General features: G+C 54.8%; 1 protein-coding gene across 1 annotated transcript in view; it reads left to right on the top strand.

Annotated features, from left to right (window-relative positions):
- Window positions 1–25,397, top strand: part of NTN1 (netrin 1) — a 78,332-nt gene that overhangs the window by 30,203 nt on the left and 22,732 nt on the right. Inside the window, exon 2 of the mRNA XM_058817441.1 lies at window positions 15,791–15,979. Within this exon, the coding sequence (XP_058673424.1) occupies window positions 15,791–15,979 (189 nt within the window). The remainder of the gene's footprint in view (window positions 1–15,790; window positions 15,980–25,397) is intronic.

Genomic DNA, 25,397 nt, shown 5'->3' on the forward strand with positions numbered 1-25,397 from the left:
CCCTGTGGTCCAGCTGTGCAGCATCACAAATGTGACAATGGGGTGTTAGAGCTGTGAATGTGAAGTGTCCAGAGAGGAGCCTCTGAACTGCTCCAGGCACAGCAGATCCCAAGGGCAGGACCTGAGGTGCCACCACAGGAGGTGGCTGTGAGGGAACCATCTGTTCTGGCCATCTGACCACTGCAGGGTGATCCCTGAGGGAGCTGGGGACGGAATTGGAAGATGATGCCCCTTGCCAGGTCAGACTGGGTATAAATGCTGCTCTGTGTCTGCACTGTCCCGTTGAACCTCTGCCAAGGTGGGTGGCACAGTCTGCAGCAGGGTGAGGGTCTCCCCTTCCCTTTGACACCCTTCAAACCCCTCCTGGATCTGCACAGGGATCAGGAGGTGCCTCCTGCTGCTCCTGCCATGCACAGCAGGCTCTCAGCCCACAGCAGAAACCCCTGTGGCCCTCCAGGACAAGGGACCAGCAGGGATGCCCTCCTGGCTGGAGACGTGGAATGAGGAGCACCAGGGGAACCACGGGAACCACCAGTGCTGGGGTGTGTGTCTGAGCTGCTCAGCACCCTCATCCAGAAAGCCAAGGTCCCATGTGCCAGATCAGGCCCTTCCCTGAGCGAGTATTGTGATGGAAAAGCTCCTGAAGGGCCTGTGAAGTCACTGAGCCTCGCTCTGTGGCCACGCTGGAATGCACTAACCAGGAGTTGTTTTGAGGTCAGAAAGGAATAAGTTGTTTGCAGACAATTGATGTTGTTATTAAAAACATCCACGGCGCAGAGGAGGGGGAGGGAGGTCCTCTTTCCTGTTTGGGAAATAGTTTCTCACTGCATCCATCAAACGAAAGAATTCTGTATGAAAAATTAATTTAGAAAAAAAAAAGTTTCTGGGGCACACGCGCCTGAAAATGAACCACAGCAGGATCAGAGGTTTGGCTCAGAGCTACATCCCAACTCAAAAGCCAGATGAAAACCCAGGACTGCTCCCAGGCTGTTGCTGGAACTGGAGGAAATGCAGTTTCCTTCAGAGAAATGCAATCTCCTCTCTGTAACTTTTGGGCAAAATTCAGGAACTGCAGCTGAAGGCCCGAGCAGTGTCCTACTGAGACAGACCCCGTGTGAGCCTGGAGCAGCAGCTGGGCTGCAGGAGAGGGGGGATCACCTACAGAGAGCAGGAAAAACCTCTGGGATGGAGGGATTGGGCTGTCACCCTGCCCCACATGGGGAATGTCCCAGCAGCTTGTCCAGCCCTGTCCTGCAGCAGGGAGATGTCACCTGAGGGGTGACCTGAGCAGCAGCCACGTCTCATGGAAGTGTCCCACGAGAGCCATGCCACCCTTTCAGCATCCTTGGCACCACGTGGGCGCTGGCACAGGGCAGGCCTGGCCCAACTGTCCCTGCTCACAGCCACCCTGCAGGGTCACACAGACCGTGGGAGGGACAGGAGGAGGACATTCTGGACAGGAGTCTGTTCCTGCAGTGTCCCTGGCAGGTCAGATTTGAGCTTTGGGTGTATTTTGGGATGGGAATCTGTTCATGGTGTCCTGGTTTAGGGGCCCTAGGACACATGGCTGGTGCCAGGATTGGTGGGCACATGGCTCAGGTCCTGCCCATGCCCAGGCTGTGCCACGGCCCTGCAAGCCCCAGCCTGATCCCTCGTGCAGGGTGGCCAGGGACAGCAACACGGCCCCAGGACAGGGTGAAGCCTCCCCTCATGGTGGTGGGACTGCCCAGGGCAGTTCTGGGACACGGTGGCACAGCCCAGGGTCTGAGTGGCACGAGCACATCTCTGAGCATCCTCATCACCGTGGCCAGCGCTGTGCACCCACCCTGATTCTCGGGAATGTCTGCAGCTCTGCAGGCCCCTCTGAAACAGCCAGGTCTGCAGCCTGTGCCGGCAGCCAGCGCTAATTGCCCGTGATCAGCTCATTAAAGGGTCCCGATAAAATCTACACGGCAGGCACAGGAGCTGCGGTGGCCCCGGTGTCCCCAGGGCGAGGGAGAAGGTGGCGCTGGGACACCGAGGGCTCCATCACAGCTTCCTCCTCCCCTGCCCTCAGGGGCTGTCAGCACCTTTGCTTGGGGCTGGGCTGTCTCTCTGCTCAGGTGGGTGCTGGCAGTGACCCTGGGGACAGCTGGGACCTGGGTTGGTGGCAGTGGCTGCAGGGCCACAGCACCGTGGAGAACAAGGGGCTCGGAACATGTGATGGGTGATGGGGTGTTCGGAAAGGGGGCACAGAATCCTCCTCTCCCCCAGGGAACCCACTCCAGGGCTTTCCCATTCCTCAAGTTTGGCCAAAATGAAAAGTAAGGACTTGCCACGGCTGAAGCAGCCTTTGCTGCCCTGCTGAATGTGCAGCTTTATGTCTCTGGATGTTCCTGCCAAGCTCCTCTCCAAAGGCCTGCCCAGTTTCCAGGAATGCTGCCCCATCCAGGGATTTCCATCCTGCTCTCCCCTGGCCTCCCTGCCTGGGAGGAAAGAGCAGCGAGGGCCAGGCTGGCCAGGGCAGTGTCCCAGGCATGTGCAGGAGGCTGATCCCAGCAGAAAAGCTGGGAAATCCCTGTGTTTGACCAGCTTTGATCTGGATTAAATCCCTCAGAGACAAACAGCCACAGCCTTCCTGGGGCTGTGTGTTTTGACTTGAAGCCATCAAAGTTTGCCCTGAGCGACCCTGAAAAGTGAGCAGGCAGCTGCAGGTCCTGTCTGGGCAGGGACGAGCTGCTGCAGCTCCAGGTGTGTCAGCCTTGCCCGAGGGAGGCTCTGGGTCAGATTTGGACTCAGGACTGAGTAGGTGTCTGCCTGTTTCATCCTGGGTCAGTGCCCCACAGCACCTCGGGGCTGGAGGCAGGAGCTGTGTCCTTCACTGTGTCCTTGCTGCTGGCAGTGTGTCCATACCCACCCACTCCCCTTGGCCTGCCCCACCAGGCATTTCTCCATCCAAACACTCCCTTAAGGCAACCTTGGCTCCAAGTCCCTGCCCTACAACAGTCCCATGACCCCAAAGAGATTTGTGTTTCCAGCCCAGAATTCTTTCTGTAGGAGCCTCACACCTCAGCTATCCACAGCCTTGGGTGCAGGAGCAGGGAGGGATGAGAACACACAGGGAGAGATGAGCACACACAGGGAATGATGGGCACTCACATGGAGGGATGAGAACACACAGAAAAGGATGAGCACACACACATGGAGGGATGAGCATACATACATGGAGGGATGAGCATACATACATGGAGGATGAGCACACAGACATGTAGGGATGAGCACACACAGAGGGATGAGCACACACACATGGAGGGATGAGCACACACATATGGAGGAATCAGCACACACACAGAGGGATGAGCACACACATGGAGGGATGAGCACACTCACACACAGAGGGATGAGCACACACACACAGAGGGATGAGCACACACACACAGAGGGATGAGCACACACACAGAGGGATGAGCACACACACACAGAGGGATGAGCACACACACACAGAGGGATGAGCACACACACACAGAGGGATGAGCACACTCACACACAGAGGGATGAGCACACACACATGGAGGGATGAGCACACACACACAGAGGGATGAGCACACTCACACACAGAGGGATGAGCACACACACAGAGGGATGAGCACACACACGGAGGGATGAGCACACACATGGAGGGATGAGCACACACACACAGAGGGATGAGCACACACACATGGAGGCATGAGCACACACACACATGGAGGGATGAGCACACACACACGGAGGGATGAGCACACACATGGAGGGATGAGCACACACAGAGAGATGAGCACACACACATGGAGGGATGAGCACACACACACGGAGGGATGAGCACACACACGGAGGGATGAGCACACACACACAGAGGGATGAGCACACACATGGAGGGATGAGCACACACAGAGGGATGAGCACACACATGGAGGGATGAGCACACACGGACCATGAGCTCCTGGAGTGATGCATGTGAGGAGCACAGAGCTGCTGAACCAGCCTGTCACCTCCAGCAGCCCAGAGCCATGCCAGGGGAGCCTCCAGCCAGCATAGGCCATATAGCTGCTCACTGGGAAGCAGCAGAACAGAGAAATGAGGTGGAACAGAGGAATCCCATGGCAGTCCCAGGGAAAGTGAGGAGGGGAAGTGCCCTGTTCCATATGAGTGTGGGACTCCGGGATGGCAGCTGCTCCCTCCAGGGGAGGATTTGGCCTCAGATGTTCTGGTGTTGGGGTCAGGATGTTGAACACGGGCAGTGCAGGATGGTCCATTGCTGCATGGGCTCGTGGTGCTGCATTCCAGGGAGACCCCACAGGGGATGCTGAGCCCAGCACAGCCACAATCCACATTGCCGCCCAGAGCCTGTTACAGAAAACCATTAACAGTAGCACAGCTGCCCTGATAAGGCAGGATAAGCCTGTCAGTTTTTGATAAAACCCCAATCTCCAGGAAAACAAAACGCACCAGTGCCTTGTCGGGGTGCCAGGACCGCCCAGCCTGGCGTGGGGGCAGTGGGGCAGCCAGCTCGGCCCAACACCTCCCTGGAACACCCGATAACAACTGGATGTCAGGCTCATCAGCCCAAGCTTTCCTTCCCTCTCGGATGCCCCGATAGTGTCCCGGAGATAAGATAGCTCTGTTTACCCGGGGCACGCAGCAGAGCTTTGTGCACAGCCCCGAAGGTGCGAATATCCATGAGCAAACACAGCTCTTCACACCTGTGGGGCTTTCCCGAATCCAGCCTGGGTCCAGGTGGCTGCGGGGTGGGAGCTGGATGCTCACCCTGTCCTCCACCATGGCCCGAGCTTGGACTGGGCTGCAGGATTAGCTCAGGTTTAGGAAAGCTGGAAGCAGACCTAAAATCCATCTCTGCTGAGCTGTCCCAGCTGGAGCTGAGTTTTTATGTCATCCAACATCACTCTGCAGATGCACAGACAATTCTGGCTCCTGTAACCCAGAGCTCTCCGCCTTTGCCACAACAAAACCCTCCCAGGGTCCCTCTCCCTACTTCCAGAAAGGGAAACTGAGGCACAGGGCCTGTCCTGCATCCTTGGCTCTTCTCCTCTCCAAGGACAGAGCAGCAGTGGCTGAGCCCAGGCCGGGGGGCTCCCGGGGCAGCCCAGGGCTGAGATCTCCACCCCAGGAATGTGCTGAGCTGCCAACAGCTCCCCTGGGCCAGCTGGGCTCGGACAGAAACCAAAACCCTTCCCGAGAGCCCTCATCTGTCAAGCCTGGCTTAGTGCTGGCACCTCGAGTGACTGAGGTTTGTCACTCAGGAGAGCAGCAGCGATCCCAAAGCCACCGGGAGCTCCTCATCCTGGGGAGAGGCATGGGCAGGAGCAGATCCTGCAGGCAGGGACAGGAGCAGATCCTGCAGGCAGGGACAGGAGCAGATCCTGCAGGCAGGGACAGGAGCAGATCCTGCAGGCAGGGACAGGAGCAGATCCTGCAGGCACGGGATGGAGCAGCTCCCAGAAACGTGTCACAAACCGAGGGGACCGTCCTCTTGGAGCCTCCTCTCTGGGCTTTTGTCCATGATGGGATTTCTGGGATCTGCCTGAAGGATGAGGTGCTTGCCCAGCTCCAGGGGATGCTCTCCAAGGAGGTGTCACCCTCTGGCTGGGGATTCCTGCTGCCACAGGATGTGGGGTCTGGGGCTGTGGATCCACAGCTGCACTGCCTGGGAGGATGAGGCCGTGGGGTCCTGCAGAAAGGGGAAAGGCCAGCACCAAACCAGGGCTGGGGACAGGACAAAAGGAGAGGGATGCAGGCTCCAGAGGGAAATCTGCAGGAGCTAGCCTTCAGATAGGTGGTTTTGGAGCAGCGGCACTGTGGTGGGGATGCTGCTGGGTTTGGGGAGAGATGATGAGCCCTGGGCTGTGCCCAGCACCGTGCTGGGCTCTGGCAGCAGCCACAGGGTCCCTTCGGAAGTGGGGCTGGCTGGGGCTGGTTTAACAATTACCCTGGTCCTGCTCCAGAGGAGACTGGGAAATGGTCTGAGGTTAAAACAACACATCACGTTCCTGAAGGCTGCTTGTGAGGAGGAGCCCAGCACAGCCCTACCACACAGAGGCTGAATTGGCAGGGACCGGGCACGGGAGCAGCAGCACTTGGAGCGGGATCTGCTCTGGGGGAAGCACAGCCTGAGCTGGTTTAAAACTGCCTGGCTTTGCTCTCACCCCTGCCTGTGGGGAAGCACGGCCAAGTGTCCTGGCTCCCTGGGGCACCGATGGAGGCAGAGCTGAGGCTGTTAGTGTCCCTGTCCTTCCCCTGATGGAAGCAGAGCTGAGGCTGTTTGTGTCCCTCGTCCTTCTGGGTTGAACAGTTTTAATCCAGATTTGAAAAGGCTTTGACTCTTCCCCAGGCTAGTTGCGTTATCAGCCTTGTGCATTTTGGGCAACATTTGCTCCGAATGAGCAAATTCTTTCAGGATCTGCCTCTGCTGTGGCTTTAACACTGAGATGGCTGATCCCTCCTGAGGCACAAATGTACGAGAGCTTACAGGAGAATGTCCTGGAGGATTACCTGCAGCTTTGGGGTGCTCATCCCCACCACTGCCCTCCTTTTGAGATGCAGGGCTCTGGTTTTACAGCAACACAAAGGTACTGACGAGAACAAGCACTTGGGGACCGGGATGAGGATTTGATGATGTGAAAAGCATTCCCTCAACCTACAGCAGCTCAGCTGCCCAGGGGTCTTCAGGCTGGACACAAACACCAAGGTGTGGGACAGAGAGAGGAGAAATGTTCTGGAAAGCCGCAAGCAGCTGAGGGAAGCTGCTGCTGCTGCTGAGATCGGGACCAGACAAGAGGGAAACCACAAGGGCAGAGTCTAAGTGGGTAAATTGTTCCCAAGTGGATTCCCCTCCACTCCAAATAAATACTGAGGCTTCAGGAGCACCTTGGAGCTGGGCTGGGGCAGAGCAGGGGCTGGGGGCGCTCCGTGCTGTCCCTGGTAACCCAGGGACTGCAGGGTGAGCTCTGCCATCAGCTCCTGCCTTTGAATGGCATCTGGATGAGTTACGGGATGCAAACAATTCATTTCAAAGGATTGACAATCTCAGGAGACTGGGCTTGGATGGTGAAATTAAACAAAGCAAGCTGATGACAGGCTGGTATCATCTCCCAGAGTGAAATAAAGAGTTTTCTTGACTTTTCCCTTCTTTAAAAAATGAAGGAAAAAAAAAAGTATTAAACTCTTTCCAATTCGAGGTTTATCTGCAAACTTTCTGCACAACACCTGGTTTGCAGAGAAAGTCTCCTGGTCAAATCTAAATCAAATCCTGGTCAAAGCTTTTGCTGCATGTTTTAAGCTGCACCAGGGGAAGTTTAAGTGAGACATTGGAGAAACTTTGTTGTGAGAAGAGTGGTTGGGCATTGGACTGGGCTGCACATGGAAGTGGTGGAGTCACACCCTGGAGGTTAAAGAAGCCTGGATGTGGCATTCAGTGCTGTGGTGTAGTGACAAGGTGGTGGTGTTGGGTCATAGCTTGGACTCGATGATCTCCAAGGTCTTTTCCAGCCTCGTTGGTTCTGGAAAACCTTCTCTCACTGTCCCAGCAGGGCCTGTCTGTGGGAGGAGCTGGCAGCCCGTGCAGGACAGACAGGGTCTGTCCACGGCACAGAGCAGCCTGCAGGTGAGGTCCCCTGGAACTCCATCCCAGCACTCAGAGCTGGCTCCTGTTTAGGCTGGCTCCTGCTGGCTGTTGGTGGGGCAGAATCCTGGTGATGCTGGCTCCTGGTGATGCTGGCTCCTGGTGTGGATGGCTCCTGGTGATGCTGGCTCCTGGTGACATTCACTCCTGGTGACATTCACTCCTGGTGAGGCAGACTGGCTCCTGGTGAGGCTGAAGGCTCCTGGTCAGGCTGGCTCCTTGTCAGGCTCCTGGTGAGGGCAGACTCTTGGTCAGGCTGGCTCCTGTTGAGGCTGAAGGCTGATCCTGAGACAGCCCCAGAGCAGCTCCGGCCGGGAGAAGGCTCCGCTCCATTCTCAGGGCAGCGCTGTCCCATCGCAGCGCTCCGGAGGAAGCGAGGGCAATTCACAGCCCGTTTCCAGGCACTTGGAGTCCAACCGTGTGCGCTGCACCAGGGCAAGGCCGGCTTTGTGCTCCCATCCTGTATTGAGTAAGAGCGCTTTTGTCTTGGGAGAAAACGCCTTGGGTGAGAGGCTGCCGCAAATCCCAGCATTGCAATGCAGCACAACGGGCCCGTGGGTTCCTCCTCCACCCCACGGGCTGCTGATGGACCCTCAGCTGCATGGTGGCTTTGGAGGAGCCGCTGCAGGTCACTGGACATGTCCCCAGGGCTCCAGCAGGGAACACAGAGCTCAGCTGGACCTCGAGGGCTGCCAGCAGCTGTTTGCCACGTGTGCTGCCTGGCACTGGGGAGAGCCTCCCTGCCCAGAGATTGTTCAAATCTGGCTCAAAACCCGAATATCTGGGAGCTGTAAATCTCCCAGGAACAAGTCTTGCTCTTGCCCCTCTGATGCTTCCTGTGGGACCAGAAACTCCACGAGTACAGGCAGGAAACAGCTCGGGAGGCACTGGTGCTCCAGTCCAGGCTGGAACCAGCACATGTGGGAACAGTTGTGGAGATCTCTCCCTCCATGAAATGAATCCAAACCCAGGTCAGACCCCAGCCCAGCAGGTCAAGCTCCCAGTGGTGTCTGTGGCTGTTGGGATCAGGTCAAGCTCCCAGTGGTGTCTGTGGCTTTGGGATCAGCTCCTGTGGCTTGTGGGGTGGAGGATGGAGGGGCAGCCTCAGTGCCTGCTGGGCAGAGGCTGCTGGGTGCTCTCCAAAGGCATCTGGTGTTGTTGGAAAGAGTTTTGGTCTCACCACACTGCAGAAAGTTGATAATTGTGAGTGTTGATGATTAACCCTCAGCAGCTGAACTGACAGGACTTGTTCTTTCCTCCTTGGGACCTGCTCTGTGAACAGCTCTGGACTTTCTCCCTGGACCTGCTCTGAAAAGCAGACACCACATTTTGGGATGAGGCTGTGCCAAGCTGTCCATCTGCTGCCCGCTTTGGATGGGCACTGTTTGATCTGGCTCTGGGTGCTGATGGCAGCTGGTTCACCAGGACACGCCTGGTTTGCCCCTCTTGTCACTGGGGTGAGGGCAATCCCAAAACATTCACGGGTTCAAGCTGCCTCACTCCGCTGTTCAGAGCTTCTCCTCCCCACTCCCAGCCTCTGCTGCAGCTCTCCCCTCCTGCTGATGGGCCTGGCAATGGCCAGGGCAGGGCAGGGCTCCTGGGATGGAGGGAGGGAACCTTAGGCAGGAGGGATCAGGGTGGCACTGCCCCACTCAGCACTTGAGAACCCCCAGCAGCACAGCAATCCCTGCCCCATCTCCACAGGCCTGGTGTGGGGCTTGGTTTGGGCACTGAAAATCAGATTTTCAGGGAATTCAGCTGCAGAACTCCATCAGTCCCCCCATTTTTCAGTGATTGAGAAGTGCAGCCAAGCTTGAGCAGCTCATCCTAGAGACAGCAACAGACACATCCCTAGCTGAGAGCAGTGTTTTTCTTTTTAAGCCTTGGCTTCAAACATAAGGGTAATAGATTTTCTTTAAGGAAATAAATCCCCAAATTTGTTAGGGTTGGCATGGCACGGGATTTTTCACTCGCCTTGTTTCTCATTTCCAGCTGAATCATTTTAGCAGGGACTTTTCTAGAAACGCTCAGCCTCACTCAGACACCCAGTCTCAAACACTTCAACCCAAACACTGAGTCTGGCTTTTTTAATGGAAAAGAGAATGAGGGTCTTATCCTTGGCAATCCCAGGCGGGTGTCAATGCTCTGTTACCAGTGTCAGTGTCACAGGGAGCTGTTACACTTTGCAGAAGCAGCACTGACAGCGGGACATGTCCAGGGCCCCTGTCCCTAAGGCATGTGGGATTTGGGAACTGCCAAAGTAGGAAGTGAAGGGCACTTGGGCTGTGCAGCTTCCCCAGGGAGGCCCTGAGTCACTCTGATGACATGTCCTCCAGAGCTTTTCCACAGAAACGCCATTCCTGAGGATTTTCAGGCACGCAGAAGACTTCTGGTCCCCAGGCTCTTTCTGTGCTGAGGGGGAGATGTCCTCAGAGTGTCCCTCTCCAGGCTCCTGCTCCCTTTCTCTGCTGCACTGGCAGTCTGGTTCCTGCTCTCAAGTGGAGCAGAGTCAGGGGCATTTGGGCTGATGAGGGGTGATCAGGGTGTGAGGGGCTCCCTCACCTTAATGGGGGTCCCAGCAGGGCTGTGGCTCTGCCTTTCCTGCCCTCCCCCATCCCCATGGCTGTTCTGCAGGCCAGCCCTGTGGCTCTGGCCCTGGGGGGTGCTGCTGGCCACAGCTGCATTCTTTGTGGTGTGTGCACACACTTCCCTCCATCCCTGAGCTCTGACTGGCAGGAAAACCTGGGTCTGGCACAGCCCTGGTGTCTGCCCCTGGCAGCCACAACACCCCCTCAGATTTCCCCTCTCCTGAGCCAACCCAACCAACTCCCAGCCTCCTCTTACTCACACCCAGCTGCTCACCCAGATGGGTTTTCCTGAGCAAACCTTTTTGTTTGGTGCTGGCCAGCTGGGGCTGCGGTTGGTGGGAGGGCATGGGGACGCCTGTCCTGTGAGCAGAGCTGGATCTGACCGCTCAATCCCTGTTGTTCCAACCTCCTGGGGCCACATGTGGTGACTCTACTCTGCAGGATTTCACCAGTGGTGTTCATGATTGCTTGGCCATTCTGCTGCAGCAGGCATGGACAGAAACCCCCTCCTGGCCTGTGGTCACCCAAACCCCCAGGAGAGATCCCTGTGAGGTGACACCAGGCATGGACAGAAACCCCCTCCCAGCCATGGATCACCCAAACCACCGGGAGAAATCCCTGTGGGGTGACACCAGGCATGGAGAGAAACCATCTCCCACCCAAGCCCCAGGAGAGATCCCTGCAGGGCCACATCTGGAATCACTCCTGGGCACAGCCCTGGTAGCCTGTGCTGGACTGGTGGGGCCTGGTGACCTGTGGTGCTGGGAGAGCTCATCCATCCCTTCCAGGTTCATGCCCAACTGCTCCAAAACCCCAAACCAGCTGGCAGTGGCTTGAAGGGACACTGCAGGGTCACCCACCTGCTGTCTCCATGGATTTCTCTCTACCTCCACTGGCTCTGGCTGCTTCACCTCTGTTGTCCCCGTGGCTGTTCCCTTGACCATTGTGTACCCCAGAAACACCACCCCTGAAGGTATCTCTAGGGATTGTCTGGCAGCAAAGCCCCCCCAAGATGGGCACGGGCAGGGGGTCCCTCTCAGGGTCCCTGCATGTCAGGATTTCTCCTGCAAAAGAGAAATAGTGGCTCAGGCTGAGATAGCAATTTTCTGGGAAAAGAAAACTAGTTTAGGAAAAGGATAATTTTAAGGAGACTGGGACTGTTCATAAATTCAAGTCAAATTTAGAGATTACTTTCAGTCTCTGGATTCTTCCATCCTCCCCTTTTCCTTCCCCCCTCCCCCGAATTATTGTTTGCAAAAATTAAAACAAAATGTTTTGGGGTTTTCGTTTGTTTAAAAAGCAATTTGCATTTTAAAAATTGCCAAAATATAAGCTTTGGGAGGGTGGGGTCTTTTGAAAGGGCAGCATTGTCATTACTGAATGAAAGCCACGGAGAGGAATTCGTCCTGGGAGACGCAGGGCGCTGGGGATGTGGTGGCAGCACAAAGACCACAACCACACTCCCAGAGCACAGCCCCAGCCTGTGCCTCCATTCATGGCCCTCCTTTCCTGCTCCCACATGGAAAATCCTGCCCACCTTGACCTCCTGGAGGGATTCATTTGACCAAAATGAATTTGGATTTAACACAGAGAAGATCCCACGGTGTTTTCTCTGCCTGGCTCCAAAGCGCAGCTTTCCTCTTTCCCTCCTCAACCTTCCCAGGTTTTGGAACGTCTCTGTTTAAATGAAATCTGCTTATCCAGAGCCGGGCCTGGCAGCTCAGGTAGAGATGCTCTGATGGAGCTCTGCACATCTGTGCACAATAAAGTCAGGGAACAAAAGACTTGTGAGGTCCTTGGCAGAGTAAGGGAAGGGAGAGCGAGAGACAGCAGGACTGGGCTCAGTGGAGCAACTGGAGCCAAAACCTTTCCTCACAGAGCCCTCAGCACCTGGCCAGGGTTTGCTCATAGATGGGCCTGCAGGGGTGCAGGGGTGTTGTCTCCACCAGGTGCAAAGCAAAGCTTGAGGAATGGAAACGATTCCAGTCCTGGGAGGTGATTTCTATTACAGCCCTCAAAGGCGTTCATAGAAAGAAAAAATGGGTTGCTAAAGAGCCACTTGAATTCAGGAAAATTCAAACCGAGAAGCAGTGGCAGAAAATTAAAGCCAGGCCAAGTCATGTTAGGAACAAGGCAAAAGGCTCCAGCACAGTGGGGGACTAACCTCGGGCAGGGCAGAGGGAGGGCGGGAGCCGCTTCCTGAGCGCCTCTGTCCAGGGAAAACGTGCGGGGAGCCACAGGCCCCGGGGCATGCACAGAGCTGGAGGGGCATCCAAAACCTCCCCGACCTGCTGCTGGGGCCAGCTGTGTGCCCAGGCAGAGCCCACACTCTGCACCTCCAGGGAGATCCCACAGAGCATGTCCCAGCCCTGTCCCCACCAGGGCTTTGTGACGCCTGCCTGGGACATTTCTGGCATTGCCCCAGTTCCTGAGTCCCTGTGTGCCATTGTCAGGAGAAATGGGATGGGGATTTTCCCTCAGTCCCTCCATCCCTGTGTGCCATTGTCAGGAGAAATGGGATGGGGATTTTCCCTCAGTCCCTCCATACCTGTGTGCCATTATCAGAAGAAATGGGATGTGAGGGAGGCTATGTAGTCATGGAGCAGGGCTGGAGCAGACCATACAGGTGGCCAAGCTAGTCATGGAGCAGGGCTGGAGCAGACCACACCATCCCCAACTCACCCTGGAGGGTTCACCCCCCAAGGAATCCACAGTATTTAGGTCATTGGCTCTGGATGAGGACAGGGTTGGCTGTTTTTAGAAGATCCTTGCAGCTTCTTGTGAGGTTCAGTTTCTTCCCGTCTTCAGAATTTTCCTGTCCCTGAGACACCAATGGAGAAGTGATCCTGGGAGCAGAGCCGGGAGGAGCTCTGCACACTCATTCCTCCACATTCCTGTGCAGCTCTGCTCTGGTGGCACCAGTGGAAATGTTAGCAAAGAACTCGAGAAAATCCCCAGAGTTCTGTTTGCCTGGCTTTGCAAAAACATTTCTGCTTATCAAGCAACCCAAAGAAATGTGAAGATTTTCACTCACTCGTCGTGTGGGCTCTGCTTTGAATTTTAAAAAGGGATTTGCCAATGCAATCTTGCAAAATACTCCAGTGCCAAGTCCAGCTCTCCTAAAATACAAGTTTTAGGAGGAGGTGAGCTTTCATTCTCCTGAGAAAACATGCATTTCTGACAGATTTGAGGGAGAATTGAGGCTTCTGTGAGGCCACGCCACTCCCTGGAGAAATGACTTTTCATGTTGATCAGCAGGGACCAAATCCTGTGGTTTGTGGCACCAAAGGCAGAGCTGCTTGTGAGCCTTGAGGCTTTGAACAATGGAGATGTGAAGCTACAAGAGCCCTCAGGCTGAGGGATTTAAATCTTTTTCCTCTGTTTGAGCCTGCCCAGAGGCTGTGCCGTGGGTAAAGGTGCTGCCTTGGGGGTTAGGTGTAACCAGGAGATCATACCTGTGTCCCAGCCCTGTGCTTTTGGGAAGGCTCTGCCCTGAGGGCAAGAACAAGCCCTGAGTCCTGCACATCCAGGAAAAGGGTTCAGCCTCATTTGATCACCTCTGTAAAACAAGGGCTGGGAATTTCAAACCCCCATGTGCTTCCCAAAAGTTTGCCAGTGGGTTCTGCAGGGCAGGAGTCACCTCTAAACCCCTTTGTGTAGTGTATCCGCTTTGCCAGTGTGTTCTGCAGGGCAGGAATCACTTTCAAACCCTTTGTGTGGTGGATCCGTGGTGCAGGCAGGGCCTGCTCAGCACGTGTGGGAGGAGGAGAAAGCAGAGCAGAGCAGCTGCTCCAGCAGGGCACAGCAGGCTGCTCTTCCTGAGCTTTCCATGGAGGGGGAAGCCTCGAGGGGGACACACAAGTGCCTGATGTGTGCTCCCATGCTGCTTTGGCTGCTAGAAGCACAGCTTCAGCACATGTAGAACCTGACCCAGCCATTCCCTCTGGAGGCAGGAGCTGGCTCCCTCACGGTTGGCTCCTGGTGGGGAGATGACAAAAGCTCCTGCAGGCTGCTGGGCTCATCCCAGAAGGGCCAAACCGCAGCTCACAGCCTGGCCCAGCTCCGTGGCAGGAATCTCTGTCCCTCATGCCTGGCAAAGAGCTTCTGGGCCACTCCTGTCACCATGAGCACGTCGGTGGCCACTGCTCCTGCTCTGCCAGCCCCGCTGGGGACGTGAGGGTGGGTCTGTCCATGCCAGAGGGAGAATTGTGATGGCAGAGCACGGAGACAGCGGCTCCATCCTGCTGGGAGCACGGGGATGGGGGTGCTGCTCTCCCCTGAGCTGTCACAGCGTGCCTCAGCCAGGGTTGCTCCTGAGAAACACTGCGGGGCTTCAGTGGCCCTCCCTGGGCTGAAATTTGATAATTAAGCAAATACAGCGTGGCTTTGTGTTGGGAGAGCACCACAAGGTAAACAGGAAGGAATGAGGGATTAAGACGTCTCTGCTCCGAGGGAAGGTGACGAGGCCGGAGCTGTGACACCTCCGTGCCGGGGCGAGGGGCCCAGCTGCGGGCTGGCATGGCACAGCTGCATTGTTCAGGGGTGAAGAGCAAATAAAAGCTGCGGGAAAAGAAAACAAGCTATAAAATTCTCAGCAAAGCACAGAGCCCCGGCAACTGCGTCCTGATGGCCCCGTGACAGCTCCGGGGAGAGGCGGGCGAGAGGTCGAGCGTTTGAAGTCCTGAAGTTGTCCTTTGCAAAGGCCCCCTGCTAAAACAGGCCCGGTGTTGACTTTAGGCTGCATATGGTGGAGGAATTGGACAGCTCAGTCACAGCAATCAAAGCAGGGGGGCACCTTTTGGAACTCAGCTAACTGGGTGTCATCCCAGCTGGGATGGGGGATGCAGGGGCAGAAATGAGGATTATCAGCATGGTCAGGGCTGCAGGTGAGTGACAGAGCCTGTGCTGTGGAAAGCTGAAGGAGAAAGCAGCTAGGAAGGTCTTGGAATGGTATCCAGAGTTCAAAGATGTGTGTGTGTCAAGCTGGTGAGAGTGGGGAACTGGGAAGGTTGGGCAGGTGATGATGGAAATTCCTTCCCATAGGGACTGAGGGGGCTCCTGAGGTGCTGGGAAATGGGGGTCCCTCAGCAGTTTGGGGACCTTTGCACTGAGTAGTAACAACACAAAGTGAGAGTGGATGAGAAGGGAAATGAGCGGTGCTTCCATGGGGAAAGTGCTTGTGACAAAGCTGAAGGTGCCACAGGGGTTTGTGTGTCCTGACCATGGATGGTCCCCCAACATCTCAGTCCCCTGTAACACCCACTGCCAGCAGGGAGAGGCAAAGCCGTAGTTAATGCAAGTCAGGACAGTGAAACCTGGCCTTGGCAGCCTCATTTTGCCATCCAAAGAGCCGTGAAGGCAATGGCCCACAGCGATGGGCTCACAGGTCAGGATGTGGGTGAGCAGCTGGCTTCCCACAGCCAGGGTGCCACGAGGGCCTCCCACCCGTGACAGGGCACACACAGAGGGGTTGGCAGCAGCTCCCCAGAGTTGGCACCTTCCTGCTGGAGCACAGATGGTGACAATGTCCCCTCTCTGCCTCTCCCAGCCTGCAACTGCAACCTGCACGCGCGGCGCTGCCGCTTCAACATGGAGCTGTTCAAGCTGTCGGGGCGCAAGAGCGGCGGCGTGTGCCTCAACTGCCGGCACAACACGGCGGGCAGGCACTGCCACTACTGCAAGGAGGGCTTCTACCGCGACCTCAGCAAGCCCATCTCCCACCGCAAGGCCTGCAAAGGTACGGGATCACCCATGGGATGGGGGGAGTGCCACAATCCTCCTTCCCCAGCCCCTCCTGCAGCCCCACTCCCACAGCTCTGCCCATCTCCCACCACAAGGCCTGCAGAGGTACGGGATCACCCATGGGGTGGTGGCAATGCCCCTCTCCTCCTTCCCCAGCCCCTCCTGCTGCCCTGCTCCCACAGCTCTGCCCATCTCCCACTGCAAGGCCTGCAAAGGTACAGGATCAACCATGGGATGGGGGGAATGCTCCGCTCTTCCTTCCCCAGTCCCTCCTGCAGCCCCACTCCTACAGCTCTGCCCATCTCCCACCACAAGGCCTGCAGAGGTACGGGATCACCCATGGGGTGGTGGGAATGCCCCTCTCCTCCTTCCCCAGCCCCTCCTGCAGCCCTGCTCCCACAGCTCTGCCCATCTCCCACTGCAAGGCCTGCAGAGGTACAGGGTCACAGGTGGGGTAGGGGGAATACCCTGTTCCTCCTTCTCCAGCCCCTCTTGCAGCACCGCTCCCACAGCTCTCCCCAGCTCCTCCTGCTCCCCCCTCTCCCAAACCCAGTTGAAATTGCTTTTTTTTGCCATTTGGAATGGCTTCCCATGCCCCCACGTTCCCTGCTGTCACCTCTGCAGCCTCCTGGTGAGGACAAGGCCACCCACGTCCCCTGCCATCACCTCTCCCTGCTCTCTCCATCCTCCTGCTGAGGATGAGCCCATGGAAATAGAGGCCCTTACTGCTGAGGAGGACTTTGAATTATTTCAGGGTTTATCACTTAGAAATGGTGCTTCATCTGCTCCTACCTGGTCATCACCCTGCAAGGGCAGAGGGGCACAGAACCCCAGGTATGGGTGAGATGTAGAATTTAAATCAGCCTCCCCCAAGCCCCGTCTCCAGCTCCCACCCTTCAAGCAGAGCTGAGCCCACGCACAGAACTTGTCACTCCTCCGGACGAGGAGAGAACAGAAAAAGGAGAAACGAGTTTATTTTGAGCTCGGAGTATTTTGAGGTTTCCTCGTGTGGCCATGGAGGCGAGCTGGGATTCAGCTGGGGCGGGAGCAGCAAGAAGAGCAAATCCTGCAAATGAACCCTTTTTACTCTCAGCTGCTGCTGGAAGAGATGGAAATCCTGAACCTGAGGTGCAGTGAAAGGAATCAAGCAAACATTCAAAAGCCAGATTAGAAAATGCTGGGGTTTCCCCACAGGAATGCTCAGCTCTTTTCTCTTTAAAGACTCATTTCAACAAGAAATGGAAAGTTTTATGGCTTCAGCATCCCTTTGAAAACTCCTTTGCCCGAGCTCTGTTTTTCACACAGAGGGGTTTAGGTTCCCTCTGCTTTTCCCTCCTGACTTGGGGCTTGTGCAGAGATCATTGTTGCAAATGAGCAGCTTTAAACCCAACCCTGCCATTTAACAGCTCCAGCCACCTCTCTGCTGATAACAGCATTCATTTACCATCTCCTCAAACCAGCACTCCCAGAGCCTCATCTCCACTGGATGTGGTTAAATTTAAGGAATTAATTATCCTGAGCTCCTGCCCCCTCCTTCACCACTGCCTGCACCCAGCAGAAACAGATTTTCTCTGTATTTTCCTCTATAAAACCTGATTCTTTAATCCATCACATCACTCTGATCATGTCCCACACATAATAAATTTAAATAAAAGCATCTCAGAGAGCCCTGGTGCCTTGGGAGCTGCTGAGGAGCTCGTGGCTCTCACCCACCCCAGCAAGGTCTCGGTGATCTCACAGCAAAGGCTCCATGAAAGAGCTGCCAGAGACATTTTTTCATTAATTCAACACCATTTATTCAGTCTAAGTGACACATCCAGCTAAGCTGCTTCTCCTGTGCCTTGCATTCCTCATCTCCCACTCCATCCCATGCACGAGGTGCCTCCACTCACAACATATCTAACATCAGCAAATTAGAGAGGCTGCAGTTGCATTGTTTGAAATGGTTGGTTTGAGTAATTATGCAAAATATGACATTGCATAAATTCTTGCACAATGTCTCCTTCTTTTTAACTCAGAGAAAAGGAGAATTCCACAAACTTTTGCACGTGTTGCAGGGCAGGGTTGAGGCTCAGACAACAAAAGGTGAGCAGAAATCAGAGCTGGGCAACAGCCCCTGCTCAGGGCTGTTTGTGTTTCCAACAGCCAAATCTTTTATAATTGATAAATAAAAGACTATTCTAATGGTCTGAAGTTGAGATGAGCAGCGCAGGTGAAGGCACAAGGAGCTGAGTGTAGAGATGCTTTTCCCTGATGGCTTGCAGGGATCCAGCCATGCCAGGTGCTTTGCTCTGTTTGCTTCCAATGGTTTTCCTTCCATAAATGATAAAAGCCTGGGAGTTGTCAGTGGCCAGAGATGCCCTGGGACAGAGCCACACCAGGCAGGCCGTGGCAAGGAGGCTGCAAACCACAGGCAAAGGAATTGATGACAGATGGAGCAGGGATATTGCACGGAGCGGCAATGCTGTGTGTGCCAGAGCCTGCCAGGCTGGAGCTGGGCATGGAGCTGGGCATGGAGGATGTGGCTGCTCTGGGTGGGTGGTCAGGCACCCCTGGGACACCAAGCCAGGGCTCCCCTGGCATTCTGGGGTCAGACTGCAGCTGATCCCAACCCTGGACCCTGGGCTGGAGGAGCCCGATGGTGCCACAGCTCCTCCTCCAGAGGGTGGGGTGGGCTCACCCTGGCAGGAGGGGAGCAGGATGCCCTTTGTCCTGGCACATGCATCCTACCCTGTCCTGGGCACACCCCTGGTGTGGGGCTGGCCCGAGAAACAACAAAACTCGGGGTGTAAGAAATTTCCATGTTCGTTTTTCAGACTCGGACAAGGATGAATTGTTCCTCTTTTCTCCCTGGTTTTTGAGAAATCACCAAGAGCTCCCAGCACACTGAAACCCTGCTTCCAGCTCCTTCTGCTTTCCCTCTGCTCCAAATGATGTTGCAAGTGAAATTCCACATCTGGGTCCTGCAAACCTTGTCCACCCCACTCTGTCATGGGCCGCTGTAAATCAGGGCCCTGCTGTTGGTTCTTTTGATTAAACTCCCTCCTGATATTTGCCAGATTATTGGCACTAATGTAATTCCATTGGAGTGGAGAGTCTGCAGGGTTTTATAGCCTGGCTGTAAAACAGCTCTGCGCTTTGGGGAGAGGCTTTGCACACTTTTTGATGAAAAGATGACAAACGAGACGTGCTCTGAATGCACTTGTGCTGAGGCTGCCAGCACAAACCCCTCATGCAGGGGCAGGATTTGGCACCTGGAGAGGTCACATCCATCAGGGCTCAGTCTTTCGGGAGGAAATGGGATTGTCTGTGTGCCTGGTGCTGCTGTAGCCTGGGGAGCTTTCCAGCTGTGCTGCAGGATTTCATGCCTTGTGCAAAGCTCAAAAAGCACTCCCAGCCTCCCTGCCTGTCCTGGCCCGCACCCACCAAGGGTCAAGAGTTGACATGTCCATTTGGAGGCAGTTTGGGCTGTAGCAGAGGGAGGTGAGAGCTGTCCCCACGGGCTCAGCCTCCTGTCCTTGATGTCATGGGTGGACATAAAGGCTTTTTCCCCACCCAGTCACAGGCATTGAGTGAGGCAGAACCCAAAGCCCTTTGGCTGTGGGAGAGCCGAGCAGAGCCCCCGGCGACAGGGACAGTGGCACAAGTCCCCGTCTCTCTCCAGTGACTATAGAGGGAGCTGCGTGACCAGCTTAGAGCTGACAGCTCATTCCCTGGAGTCTGGGCCAGGGGAGATGGATCCTCTCTGTTGCTGCTGCTGGGTCCTGCTGGGAGCCTGGGGCACAGGAGGTGCCAGGGGCAGCACCCACGGCAGACAGCAGGGTCTGAGAAGGGTGACACTGCCACCAGAGCACAGTCTGAGAATGATGGCAGTGCCACCAAAGGTGTCCCACTGCTGGTGTCCTGGTGTAGCACAGGGACACCAGTCTGTCCATGGTTCTAGCTGTGGTCAGCATCTCTCCAGCCTTGGAGACGTCCCCTGCCACCATAGTCCCCAATTCACACCTGGGTGGGGCAGACAAGCTGACAGCTGAAGTGTGCCAGAGACACTGGGATGGCCTGGCTGGATCCCTGCACCAGGGCTTCAGGGCTCCAGGGCCAGCAGGGCCAGCAGGGCCAGCAAGGCCAGCAGGGCCAGCAGTGGTGGCTCCTGCAGGGCTCTGTCCCCAGCCAGAGGGAGATGCTCCCCTCTCCAGAGCTGCCTCATTTTGATGCCCATCTCTCTTCCAGCTCAGTTGTGGTTTTAAGGCGAACTCCAAGGCAATACTTTCCAGGAATTCAGCCCTGGGAGTTGTCCTTAATGGTCAAACCTGCTTTCCTTCCTTTCCTCCTTTTGCTCCTGCAGGATTCCAGCTGGAGCTGCTGTTGAGGAGAGAGGAGCCAGCCCGTGGTGCTGGCAGGGCTTGGGCTGGGCTCCTGTGTCAGGGCTTGGTCACCTCTGAGGAATCACATCCCTGGAGAAATTCCAAACTTTCCAGGCATTGATCTGCCAAGCACAGACTTCAATTTCTCCCCAGGACTGTGGAGATTCTCTTCCACTGCCACAAGAACGATTTTCTAGTTGTATTTCCATCCTGCAGTAGCTGTGCCTGAGTCACCCTTCCCCACAGTCCCATAATTCCTGATATTGATATTATTGCAAGACCTGAGAGCTGATTTATGGCTCCTGCATCTAAAACTTGTCACCACAGCCCCAGACACGCACAGACCATCAGAGAAGGTTCTGGAAATGCAGCTTTGAGCTGTCCATGCTCACAGGTCACTGTGGGAGTGTCCTGGGGAAGCAGGGGAGGCTCGAGTGCCACACCAAGTGTCACCTCCTCCATGGCATTGCCATGACTCAGGGCAGAGCTGCACGTTCATCCCCCTGGGCTGGAAGGATCCCAGAGAAAAGAAGGGACACCAGCATTACTGAAACTCTTACACTGTTCTGAGTTTGTAGAATGAAACCATGGAAAAGCAGTGATTTTTTGTTCAAGTAAGACTCAAGCTCAACAGAAGGCATCTCCCAGCCCATGCCAGCTTTTATAAATCCATTAAAGTCCACATTTTAACAATGGATGAGCAGACACATCAGTTTAGGCAGCTGTGTCTCTGTGAGGCAGAGTGGGCAGAGTTTGCTGAGCTGTGGAATTCAGGGCAGGACACTGCTGAATCCATGAGGAGATGGAGCAGGCTGCTCAGAAGGAGCTGGAATCTCCATTGCCACCTGGAAACCACCTCAGCACCTCCAGAGGAGAGACACAGCTCACAGCTGAGTCCCAAATCCATGGCAGACATGTGGAGGGCCCAGCTCAAGAGGAAAATGTAGACAGCATTGATTCCCGGACCAGAGCCGGCTCTGCATTCCTGAAAAATCACATCCTGGCAATGCTGGTGCCCAGCAGGGGTTTGCTGGATGAACTGGGGGCCGGCCACCTTCCAACCCGGGGTCTGGGTTTGAGTTTCCAGCAGGGAAACATCCAGGAGCAATCCTGGAGGGCAGGTTGGGATGCGGTTTGTCAGAAGTGGTGACACAATAGAGGGGAATTTGCACCCTATTAAGAAAATAAAACCAGACTAAACCCCAGCTCTCCATTGCTGCTCTCAGACTAAGGACAAAAGTTGCTAAATTCACTTGCAAAGCCAGACCTTTGCATATCCACGAGACAGAGGGAAGAAAAGGAATAATTTGTCTTCCCCATGAATGTTTTCCAATAATGGAGATAATTTCCTGCTTCAGAGCAGTTCTCAGGAGTGGAAAGTGCTTCAGGCTCTCAGATCCTGAGAATTCAACTCAAGCTCAGCCCTGCTCATCCCCACACTCTGGTTTTCAGTGTACTAAAGTGAAAAGGGTTTTTTTTCTGGTAGGAAAGGATTTCTTTTCCACTTAAACAGATGCTTCTCAGAGCATCACAAACGAGGGGCTGGCATTTGTGCCCCGGGAGCTCTCACTGGGATTTCTCCCTTCTCTTGGGTTGCTGGGGGCTCTCCCCACTGTGGATGCTGTGGTGTCCCATGGGGGCTGTGCACACCAAAAGGATCCTTTTCTGCAGAGCTGCTCCAGCTTCTCCCTCACCTTCCCCACTGCCTCCTTTCCTGAGCCTTGTGGCAACCTCATTAGCTCTGAAATTTCTGCTCTGCTGCCAGATTTGATTTTTATTATTAGAGGGAGAATGAGCTTGTAGGAACCTCGTTTCCTCCAGAGCCAGACTAAAAACACATCAGGAAGAGAAAAACTTTGCCTCTCTTTTTTTTTTTTTTTCCTTCAATAACAGCATTCCCAACCCACTGTTCCTCGTGCAACATCTCCCAGGAGGGCAGGGGGAGCTGGGCTTGGCTTAAGGTCCATGAGGCCACCGTGCCCCACTGAGCTGCTGCTCTTGGCCCCTGCAGCTCTGACATTTTTGATGGAAAAATCAAAGGGATCACATCCTCCACGATAAAACCCAAATCTTCCCAGCAAAATGGGGTGAAGGAAACCCCAAAGCTTCATCTCAGCATCCCTGGCAGCTTCTCCAGCCCTGCTGGAATCACATGGGAAGGGGAGCTCTCAGTGAACAGGGGAAGTTTTAACAATTTTGGAACAAGGGAATTTTCCAGCATTTGGGGGAGTGCTGCCATAATTGTCCCATTGTCTGTGTCACTAATGCCTGCCCACAGTGCCCCTGCCCAAAAAGTGGATTTACAGCCCGGGTTCCAAGGCCCCTCCGGATTAGCGGCGACTCCAGCTCAGTGGAGGCTTTGTGGCCCCGTCTGTTCCTTGTTATGGAGAAGACAAAGCCAAGGTCTGATCTGTGAAATTTGGCCCAAAGTGCAGGGCACCAAAGCCCTTGGCTCCCCCGAGTGCCAACGCAGGAGGGGAAACGGGAGAGCCCTGAGAAGGGGCGCGGGAGGAGGGACAGCAGGAGACACCCAGAGATTGTTTGGCTCTGCCCAATAAAAGGAGGAATTCATGTTCTGCTGGCAAGAAACCTTTAAATCTCCAGGAGAATGTGCTGAGGGACACTGAGCACGAACACGGTCCTCTGGAGGGCTAAATGCAGCTCCCAGTGTGCAGGCAGGCTGAGCAGCTCACGGCAGAGCAGTTAGTGGTTAATATTTAAAGTCATTATTGGTATTCAGAGTCGGCACAGAGACATTTCCACCCCTGCTTGCGCTCTGCAAACCAGCTGGGGCCAGACTGGGTGGACGCACACCCAATTGCAGCTCCTCTTCCCCATAAATCCGGGGGATTTGCAGGACGTGCTGCCCGTGCTGGAGATGCTCTGGCAGTGCCAGGGCTCTCCCATCCCCACGGGAGGTGCCCAGAGCCAGCACAAACCTCTCCTCAGCGCTCAGGTGCACAGGTTCTGCTCAGACCTCCCTCATCCATGGACAAATGACCGGGATAGGTACCCAAAAGAAGGAGCTCTGCTTGTTTTGAATTGATTTCCCAAAGCCAGGAGGCAAAGAAAAGCTGTGAAAACATCCTGTCCTCCTTGGGACCGCTTCAAGGTCACCTCTGGGATGGATTCCAGCTACGGGAGACACTCCAGCAATTCTCACACCTTGAGTTCCCTGGGAAGATGTGTTCAGAGGGAGCAGGATTTAAAGTACCTGAGCTCCTAAAGGCAGTGGAGCAGGAAAAAAACAACTGTACAGCAAAAAACCTCCCTTAAGCAATAATGCCAGAACCACCCCTCTAAATGCTAAACCACAAGGTTGAGTGAGACGTGTTTGCTGCATCAGGATGCGTTGTTGAGGCAACAGGAGAATTTAAATTGAATTTGTTTTGACATTTTGACAACAAACCTGGGTTTGTTGCAATTTTTTCCAGCAGAAGTTTTCTGTAGCCACAATTTTTTCTCCTGTTGAAGTCTTTGGAGGAAAGAAGGGAAACAACCAAAGGGAAGCAGTTTTTGGCCATGATTCTGGAAAAGCATTTTAAAGCCTGGTTAAATATAAATGTGCACCTAAGGCACATTGGCTACCTGGGATTGAATTTGTACTTCAGACTGAGTGGGATTCCTGAATACGGGAGCCTTCATCACTGATTATTGAAAATTAAGGGGTTTTTTTTCCCCAGTTTAATGCATTGTTGGGTTCCTGCTCAGTCCAGGAGCTGGATCTGGAGCCCTGCGAGGTTTGTGATCATGGCACATCCAGGGTGACAAGAGGAAATCTGGACACCCTGGCAAGTCCAGCCTTTTTTTCTTGTCCTGGCAAAAGGTTATTCATCACTCTGAAAAGCTCCCAAGGAAGCAGCTTCCCCGAAAACAGGAAGGTGCTAATTCTCCAAAAATGCAGATCTTTTCAGGCACCTTCTCCATAAAGGTCACACTTGAGGGGAGCTGAGCCTGGAGATTTATCCCTGTGTTTACCTTTCCCCACACGTGTGCGGGGCAGGATTAGCGGCTGGGAATACCTCCGCCCGAACACCGGCGGTGCGAAAATATTTGCGGTTTCGTCTTGCTATTTGTCAACCTTCAGTGGGGCAGAACCACCTCAGCAAGTTCAACCACCTGAACTGAAAACCTTGGGGTTTTTTATCCCAAACACGGCCCCAGGATCCTTCCAGGTGTTTTTTAGCCCCAAACCTGAACTGAAGCACAGAACGGCGTCGCTGGCTAGTCTGGGGCGGGCGATGCTCTGCCTCAGCAGCTTTGTACAGAAAATCGGGGCTGATTTGGGAGCTCCAGACACAGCTATAAAAGCACACGGCAGCCGGTTGGGCAGAGCCTGGCCCCGGGGGAAATCTCTGGCTGCAGGCGGTGAGGAGCTGCCTGGCAGTGCTTATATCCGTATATATATTAATCCCAGCTAATGTAACTACAGATGTTCTCATTCAGAGCCCTATCTAATCCTGTTGGGCCCTTGCCATGGTGTCTCGTAGCAGGAGTTCTACGAGTTAATTACGTGCGGTGCAAAGCAGCGTTCCCTTTTATCGCTGAGAAGGTTGCCTTTTCAAGGCCCTCAATGTCCCTTTGTTGCTGGCTTTGAGGACCAGTGAAGAGGAGCACCTGTCTGACCTTCCCGGCGCTGCGCATTGCTTGGCAGCGCTCCACCGTCTCTTGGCAAGGCATTCCGAATCTTTTCCGTGGGTACTCTCCGTGCCTTTCACCGCAGCTCCCAGCTGAGGACGTGCTATTGATTTCTATAGTGCCCCGATATGAATTCAGAGTTTTTCTCTCCCCCTTTCACAGCGCAGCCTCGCATCTTGTGGCTCTTCTGAGCTCCGCTGCAATCAGCCAGATGTTTCATTGAGTTCCAGATCTTTTCCTGGAGTGGCTGCGGTTAATTGGGACCCTTCAGCGTGGATGAGCCATCCTGTTCCCTCCTTGCAATTATGCCTCCTTCTGCACTCCGGATTTTGGCTGCTGTCCCTTCATCCACTCGGCCGCGGGTCTGTCTCGCACAGAGCGCCGTGGTCTCCTCACATCTGGAGCAGCCAG

Source organism: Ammospiza caudacuta, chromosome 19, assembly GCF_027887145.1.
Source record: "Ammospiza caudacuta isolate bAmmCau1 chromosome 19, bAmmCau1.pri, whole genome shotgun sequence".
Classification (NCBI taxonomy): Eukaryota; Metazoa; Chordata; class Aves; order Passeriformes; family Passerellidae; genus Ammospiza; species Ammospiza caudacuta.